The following is a 9,650-nucleotide window of genomic DNA, read 5'->3' as shown; positions in this document are numbered from 1 at the left end:
CCTTAGGGAGTTTGTACATATATCAAAGGACTCAAAGTCCACATACTTTAGAGAACAAGAAAAATTGGTCAAATGAGAAGAAGGAAATGAGCTAAATGAAGCACCTACCCAAGAAAAAGGAGTTGGAGGTAGACTAAGAGAAGGATAAAAGATGCAAAATCGACCACAAGAGAATGGTTATCTTCTTCAAATTGAGGACCTTTTATAAAAAGAATAAGCGAGCATGAGTTAGAGTTCCTCAACAACCACACTAGCTACCAATTGTAGGGGCTATGGAATAGGTGGACTTCCTAGTTTAGAGTTACTTCATCCTTTGGCAAGTTTGCTCTATGGAAGCCTATGAAAAGAAATAAATTGTGAATAGGTAAGAGAAGACATGAGAATGACTGAAGATTGAGAGGAAGAGAACAAAATAAAGTGTACTTAAGGGGAAACGAACTGAAGATTGTTGCAAATAAATGGGGTGTTGTAAGGAGTGTGTTCACAAAAGGTTCTTTCAAGATACACTAGAACTTAGATGCAAAGTGAAGGAGGAATGACTAAATATTATACCTGATTCAATAAAAATAAAAACTAACGTTTCATCTAAGATCATTTCATACAAATTGATTCATCCTAGCATGTCCCACTTCTAACTATTATGCAAAAATGTTAAAGCATAGTTCGAACTCCAACATGACATCCGAGCTTTAGGAATAGAATTACGAGGACAGTGACATGCCTTGTGAGTTTTGCATATCATAGAATGAATGACAAATATGAAAATACTCTAGGGGAATAATTACTTGCCTTCAGTTAAAAAGGTATCATATCAATTGAATCGAACTAGCATTTTCACGATTAGAATTCTATTTTTTTTTTTTTTTTTTTTAAGCTCCCCAACCTCTATTAGCTCAAACGTTTCTTGGTTGGGTGACAAATGAATGAGCTTTTGAGCTCCTAAGATACCATAAAGTTGACAATTAACTTTACTTTTATCCTTATTAAGTGGTTGAAGTAATTATTCGCCTAACTAAGTTTGCGCGCAATAGCATACATCATGTTTATTGTCCTTCATAATTAGGAGAATACCGAAAAATGTACAGTTAATTATTTTTTTAAAATACAAATAAATATTTAGAAGGAAAAAAGAAAATAAAGATATTGGTTGCTCTTTTCAAATCACATATGATAGTTTATAACCCTCTCATTGATTGGCCACAACCTAGCTAGTTTCCACTGCACGTCAACAAGGTTTGTTCGAAGTTTGAACTCCTACAGGCAGATCCATAAAGTTAGGTATATTGTATATACATAGTATTTCTATGGCCGCACTCTAGTATATATGCATGTGTAGTGCAATAGTACACAATATAGGTTATTGGCATAGTTAGGACAAATGCCAAACAATAGAAAATATATATATAAAACATGAATAGTTGGAAACACTGCAATGTACTTTCCCCTTTCTAGCTACTTCTTTTTTTAATATCCATATTCTCTTACCCTGCCAAAAAAGCCATTGCAACATACACATTATGCACCACTACCTCATTAAGTCTATTATTGTGTCAAAACATCTACCGAGCAAAAGTGCAATTTTGTTGCATGTGTTACTTAGTTAATTATTTATTTATATATAGTGAAATGGAAAACAATTTAAATTTTGTAAAGTATCAATTTTATTGTTACATGTTAATCTTTTTCATGTAAATAGGACATACCACGAGAAATATTTTACCAAAAAATAACTTTTTCATGGAAAAACAGTAAAAGTTGATCATGATTCATAACCAGTACAAGCCACGTAGCAAGTGTTGATTAGTTAAGTAGCAGCCCAACTTCTTCTTCTTTGTGCTTATCATGTAGGTTCTTGATGGTTACGGTCCTTGTTGAATAGCATTGTTTGTTCTTCTATGTATTGGAATTCATTCAAAATTAGAATCATATCTCTTCATATATATATATATAACTTGCTTGTTCTTCATGTAGCAAGCTGTTCTTTTGCTTATATATATATATATATATATATATATATATATATATATATATATATTGCATTTTCATAATAGTAAAAAAAATGTTAAAATAAAAAAAAAAATTGATGTAGTGTAAATCCTACGTGGTGGGAGTGGGAGAAAGAAAGGGTGAAAAAAGTAAGCCAAGACTTGGATCAGCAAGAATTCTCTAGTTTTGAAGTTGACAAAACCTAGTCTACAATGGAGGGCAAAAACATTAGTCAAAATATCTTCTAGACATGATTCTTTTTGTCAGGGCGATATTTTGATATTTTGGCTCAATGAATGTCTTTGAAATCTTCCGGTTTGAATAATTTGTGGCTGTGCAAGTCCAAGTTGGGCCTGTTATTGTCAATGTCAGGTGGCCCCCGGTAGACTTTTATAATTGCTCATGTAATGCATACATCAATTTGTCAAAAAGCCCTACGACACATTACTACCATTTCAAGGCCAATCCTTTATATATATATATATATAATTACACATATTTATTTATTTTTATTTGCTTTACAATAAAAATCCAGTATAAGTCATGGACCATCTGTGCATGATCAGCAAATGGAAGACTTCTTGCATTAGTACTTACTCTTCATGGAATTGGAAACCCCAGACTTGACCACAGCAACCACCCCAGACACATAGACCCAGCAACACATTATAATAAGATTCCACACTTGAAGTCTGTATTGATCCAAATTAAAGCTTTAATTGGGAAGATTTGAAAAGGTGGAAGAGTGTCTCGTCCATAAACTTTCGACACGAGTGGGTGCACGCAGGCGTGCGCAGCGGGAGGGAGAGGTGGAGAAGATGAGTGCTGCTGGTCATGTGGATAACAGTAAAACTGAAGAAGCTATGCTGCCGGGGTTTCGGTTTCATCCGACCGATGAAGAGCTTGTTGGGTTTTATCTGCGGCGAAAGGTAGAGAAGAAACCCCTCAGTATTGAACTCATCAAACAGGTTGACATCTACAAGTATGATCCATGGGATCTACCAAGTAAGCTAGTTCTTTAATTAATTTCATTTCCATTTTCTCTTCCCCTATTTTTCTTAATTATTTGTATATATATCAGTATACATATTTGCCTCTAGCTAGCTTGTTCATGACTGCGGACTGTGAGAACATGTGGGTTGGGTTCCCTATGAATTCATTATGTATAATAAGTTCATTATTTTTTCCTAACGGACGTGCATGGTTTAAATCATCCCATTCGTGCATGTGAGCTCTTTGGTAATCATTCTGCTGATAATGCATGGATGATGGCCTTGAAATGGATATATGGTAGATCTAGAGGGAGAAGGACGACACTGTTTTCTACTTTTCTTCTTTAGAAGGAGAAAAATGAGGTGGAAGATGTTGAAGGTTTTTCAAAATTAATGTCTGGTTTAAATTTTCAGAGAAACAAAGGAGCTAGGTAGTGAGAATCTATCCCATGAGTGAAATTTAAATTGCCTTTTAGATAAGGTTTTCATTTTCCAAGAAAGAAAGGAGGTTGTGGGATCTATATTGTTTATGAAATTTAAGTTGCCTTGCATATGTATGGACAGTCCATATATATATATATATATATATATATATATATATATATATATTTGACCTTAAACAAAGGTGATCATATCTGCATACATGATTGCAGATTCTGTAGTGTGGCGCTTTGTTGAGGCACTTCGATATTTATTAACTTTAAGACCTTCGAAGAGGTAATGCCATATTCAAATGAGGGCTTTTTAGAAAGAAGTTAAAAATGATGAAATGAATTAATTTAGTAAGAACACACACAAAAATGTGTAAACTTATTTAATACTTATGGTTTGGTTGTTAAAATGACTTCCATTAGAACCTTACTAGCATATATATACATGCTTTAAATACAGGATTGAAATTATCAAATAGATCAAATGTCAAAATGATGATAATTGGATCAAATGTCAAAATGATATTTATTTTTATGTATTGAATTAAAGTATAAAATTCAAATGGAACAATTGGAAGCATTTGTAATACTCTGACATGAGCATAACTTATGCAAATTAATTTGGTGCTTTTATGGCACGAAACTTGTTATTCCAAAAATTACTTCAGAAGTTTGATAATCTACCTTTATCACATGGTTTTAGAATTAAATAAATGTTTGTATAATAGATTCTTTAGTGATAAGAATGTCATTAATTATTTGTTTGTATATATGTTGATACTGTACTAATCTCTAGTGCTAAGTTAATATATATATATATAGTCCAAGAAATTTGGTCAAATAACTTTGAAAAATGTCATTTTGTGGAGTAAAAGCATAAGAAATGTTAATTGTTTGATGATAACTCAACTGATCACTACAAAGAAGAAGTGCTCAAACAATCTGATTGCTTTGATTGTACTACCATTTTACTTCTTTTAATCTAAGCATGGAATTATAGCTAAATAGTGGTAGATCAACAATTGGCCTGTGTACAATGAGCCCTTCAATATTTAAGAAAAACTAGCTCTTGATTATAACACTCATTATATGTTAGCTATATATTATGGGTATCCAGTAGTTCGAATGGGTTTCACTAATGCTTGTTGAAGAATCTCTAATCGAGAAGATCAATCATCCAATAGTGAGTGAAATTTCACTCTTGGTGGAAGACACAAACCTTGGGCTTCAAAAGTCATACATAACTTATTCTACTATAGCCGAGGAATCTATGGCATTAGCCACTACAAAGAAGTTGAATTTCTTAGCTCATTATTTAAAATTGTCATATGATCAAAGCTTGTGCCATCAATTCCTCTCCTTCTTCTTGGCCGATTATCTAATGGAATGTTAGGGGGTTCTTCCCCATTTTTTTAGCACATAGAGAGATCCATTGTATTTGCATTATAAAAGAAGGAGCAAAACTCTTTTTTCTCTATGAACATTTTTTAAAATTTGAACTTAAGACCTTAAAGATGAAAATTCTATGCCAAATTATTGGACTTTGTTATGATTCACCACGATTTTCTATACATTCTTTCCCATGTATGAACATTCTTTAATTACATTAGTTAAACATGATTTTAAAAAAAGTGCATTCCCATGAAAGAAAAGGCCTTTTAATTTAGTTGACATTCCCACTGTTATGGCTTATTTGAAGTCAAAAAATTGATTTGAACTTTTATAAAATACTTATTTTTTAAAATTACCTTGTTGGGGCAATTTCCTCTCATTTGGCCAATAAAAAGTACATGTCATAAAAATAATGATATATTTAATTGCATCGCTTGATATATATATATATATATATATATATATATAATGAAAAAAATTGTGAAATTTTATTGCCTAAATTGGGTCTATTAGACTATTTTTTTAACAAAATGTGTGGGTCCCAACCTTTGGACCCAAGGGTTCATTTATTGACCATAAAAATTACTATCCCGAAAATCGAGTGAACGGGATTGAGTGATTTTTAAAGCATGTTTAGAGAGTTTGTTACTTTAGGATCATGTCTACTAAGGACATGTATTCGTGGGCATGCGTGTGCATGCATACGCACATTGACTCATTCAAGCTATTGCTACGATTTTCTTAGCGAGAAATTTGTTATAGAAAAAATATTGTTTTAGGCTAACCTTTTTTTTTGGTGGAGTAATTGTTCAATACTCTCAATACATACATGCATGCTCCCTGCCTCTCCTCCATACCACTATTTTTTATTTTTTATTTTGCTAAAAGAGAGCGGCACTTCCATTTATTTATTAATAAACCCTCACTTTTGGCGAAGGAATACTATGGTTACAAGTTAGAACCAACCAAATTAGGACAAACAAAATTAAACATAATTAACAAAAGAGATAAAAACATAAAAATAATCAAAAATAAAACGAAATACACTAAATGAAACTCTAGAGATGAACTAACGACGAACGGAAACAAGACCCCACCTATCCTTCGTACCACTATTACAATGACTATATTATATTTTTCCCGCATTTAATTAGTTGACGTTACATAAAAATTTTAGTTCAAAATTCATTGGAGGTAGGTGAATTGATGATCTGTGTATACATACATAAAAACGCTAGCTGCTTGCCTTGCTCATTTTACTGATGAGTTTTGAATTGGGGATTAAAGAAGTGAGTAGCGTAGGGGAGAAGGAGATGTACTTCTTCTGCATAAGAGGGAGAAAGTACAGGAACAGCATAAGGCCCAACAGGGTGACGGGGTCTGGTTTCTGGAAAGCCACGGGCATCGACAAGCCCATTTACGCAGTGGGGCGCCAACCCAACGACTGCATTGGGCTGAAGAAGTCATTGGTTTACTACCGGGGCAGTGCTGGTAAAGGCACCAAAACTGATTGGATGATGCATGAGTTTCGCCTTCCCCCCACCGCCGCCCCCCACACTAACGACGACTCATTCCACCCTCATCCTCATCCTCATGCCCATCCCAAGACCATTGCTCAAGAAGCTGTAAGCTAGCCCTCCTCTCTCTCTCTCTCTCTCTCTCTCTCTCTCTCTCTCTCTCTCTCTCTCACACACACACACACACACAATCTTCATTTATTGATTTTAGTTTAATACGCTGCATCTTTATTATTATTTTTTCTTATAATGAATGAATGATAGAACTGTAATATTGCATGATTTATTAATTTAAGGCAATAATTTTATCTGATTTTTTTTTCAGAAAAATAAAAATGTATATCTGTCTTTTTTTTAGATTTTTTTTTTTTTTTTTTTTGAAAAAGAAAATGCACATCTTTTGAAAATCTAAAATAAAGCACCAATCATGCACTTTGGGTGCCCGAAACTTACTAAATTAAATAGATGCTAGAGGCTATTGACACGATACTCACACAAGTTAGCAGTTTCAATACCGAATTATATATTTATATTCATATTTTTATGTATTTAAGGTTTGGACTAAATTTGGAGGGCTATTTTATATTCTTCTACATTTATAACTCCTTTATTCTCAATATAACCACTTTTATCTTAATCTTAACTAGCCTAAATAGATTTTCATCCTAGTTTATTCTAAAATTGTTGTATGCAACAAAGATTAATTTAAGAGGAAATTTTTTTTTAAAAAAAAAATTGAGTACAAAGTTTGTACTTACCGGGGTGGCTTACGTCTCTTTATTAGTTTCATATGTAGAAAGCATAGATGACCCAAAACTTAGAATTTGATAGTCCATTATAATTAGAACCTTCATTTCTCGAACACATTTGATTAAAATAGAGATGACTTGTGGTAATTGATCGACATACTCTACTACTCCTGCCATAGTTCAACCTCTTCTCTTTTTGATAACTTCCATACGTTGTTATTATTATTATTATTATTATTATTATTATAGTGTTTGAGATCTTTTAGACGCTTGACTAATCTACGAAATAATAAGTTCTCCCCTCTACCCTTCTTCACTTAAATACCAAACATTATCTCAAATGAAAAGTCGTAACTTTTAAGATTCGAAACCTAATAATTTAACTAGGATAGTCTTTAGTTTATTACCTGAACCATTCTTGGGGGCCACCTTTCACGCATTATTAATTTGATACATAAAAATTCAATGAAATAAGATGAAATTGGTCACTCTTATTTCTATATTTTCAGCCTACAGTTTTTTCATTCCATTAAATATTTGTACTTGTGGATGTACTGTACGTGGTTCTTGGCTGCAGCGGGATGGATGGTTCGGGGGACATCTCAGCCCGCCCCAATGGCCCGACCCAGTACACCAACCAGTCGCCAAATTTTGTACGCCCGTTTAAATCTTGGGGCCAAGCTTAGCCCATTAAAATTGAGCCTTGGCCATGATTAATTAATCGGAATAAATTTAACACTACAACCAATATATATCTATATATAATGTGCTAATTAATGAATTTCTTAATTACTGGATGGATTTGGCAGGAGGTTTGGACACTCTGCAGAATTTTCAAGCGAGATGCATCCTATAAAAAGTACTTACCAGAGTGCAGACAAGCCTCCACGAAGCAAAAACCCACAGAATCAAGTTCCAAAACATGCAGCCTGGAATCTGATAACAATGATCATCAGTGCTTGAGGCAGGTGGAGCTGGGTGATAATTCTATTAATTCATCAGTGGTTCAGCAGCAGATCAACAGATCAGAGAAGCAGGCAGTGGCGATTCATGAGCAGCACGGCCAGTTTTTGATGGGCGGGCAGGGGCAGGGGCAGCCGCAGCACAGCTCCAGCTCCAGCTCCAGAGATTATGATCAAGCTCCCCCTCATCCTCCTCCAGTAGTATTTGCAGCAGCAGCAGGATCTCAGTCGGGTGCATATGCATGGAGTACTACTACTACTATTTCCAACGAGGTTGAGTTCTTCAGAAGTGGGAACTGGGATGAGCTAAGATCTGTAGTGGATTTAGCCATTGATCCATCGCATGTCTACCACTGTAGATAGATCCTATCCTGTCATCAGATGAATACAGTAGTAGTGCAATATATATATATATATATATATATATATATATATATATATATATCACCTTTACCAACTTTACTACATGCATATTTGTACGTAGGTATTAATCAAGTATGCTTAATTTGCCAACAAACTCTGATTTGGCTGTGACATCTTAATTAGATTATTTAAAGACTGATGATACATATAATTCACTTTTCTTCATAACTACACATTAATTAATTGTGTTTTTTGTCAGGCGAGCAATTTTCCTATCAAATCCCTGCTATATATAATACAAAATGAAATATATATTACAAAACCCTAAATGTTATAAGTTAGTAATGCACAATAATTCAAAAAATGTATAGATGACGTTATCCAGATAGGATGCCAAAAGTATGATAGGAAATAAGTTGTGTATATTCTATTCTGGTTAGTTTAGCGTCACCTAGTTAAGACATAGGTTAGATCAGATTAGGTCACCTCTTTTGAAGATACTTGCCCTCTATGGTAATAAGGTCAATATTACAAAATTCTTGTAACACGTCATCTTGATATAAAAGCTCACCCTTCGTTATAAAGTTTAATTGTACGTTTGAGCTACTAATTATAAAATACAAAGTCTTTTATGTATTATGCGTAGAATAAATTAAAATGTTCTAATACTTAAAAATAGCCACACGCATTAACTTGAAAGAGCATAAACTGCCTAGTGAGTAGAAGGCTTTTACCTTTGATGTCATTTGATGCTACAAGATTTCACAAACTAATAGTATTTGACTTGAACTCCTTAGGTATTCCAAAAGACATTTGCAAATAGAAACTGATCCAAAGGTATTTGAAGACAATTCTTCAATTATAAGTTAGCATTAGACCTTAGATGATTGGATGATTAGGAGAAGTTTATTCTTTCTGTATCTAAATACGAGGAAATCCTCTGGTACTTAACTAACTCTTAGGGTTCCATCATTGAAACAACTAACTCTTAGGGTTCCGTCATTGATACAACTTTGATCTTGGGACCATTACTAATTATAATTGGCACGAAGAAATTAACATAAATCTTATGAAAATTTTAAATTTGAATTTTTTTCGTGGACCTATTGTCCACAAAAATTGCCTAATGTGCGTCCTCTTCACTAACTTTGTTTTCAAAATTTCAACTAAAGGTGTGTGTAATATATTCTTGTTTTATTGTTAGTTTGGCTAAAGGCAGCCAATAGGGGGGAAGGGGTGAAATGGGTGATAAAAAGTT

At 33.6% G+C, this 9,650-nt stretch overlaps 1 protein-coding gene across 1 annotated transcript; it reads left to right on the top strand.

Annotated features, from left to right (window-relative positions):
* Positions 1 to 2,706: 2,706 nt before the first annotated feature.
* On the top strand, positions 2,707 to 8,392 carry LOC131148263 (transcription factor JUNGBRUNNEN 1-like). Its single transcript, XM_058097986.1, has 3 exons — positions 2,707 to 2,991; positions 6,089 to 6,426; positions 7,877 to 8,392. The coding sequence occupies exons 1-3, from the start codon at positions 2,805 to 2,807 to the stop codon at positions 8,390 to 8,392; spliced, it is 1,041 nt and encodes a 346-aa protein (XP_057953969.1). The 5' UTR covers positions 2,707 to 2,804.
* The last annotated feature ends 1,258 nt before the right edge of the window (positions 8,393 to 9,650 follow it).

This window comes from Malania oleifera, chromosome 2, assembly GCF_029873635.1.
Source record: "Malania oleifera isolate guangnan ecotype guangnan chromosome 2, ASM2987363v1, whole genome shotgun sequence".
Lineage (NCBI taxonomy): Eukaryota > Viridiplantae > Streptophyta > Magnoliopsida > Santalales > Ximeniaceae > Malania > Malania oleifera.
This window is presented reverse-complemented; position numbering and strand designations above follow the sequence as displayed.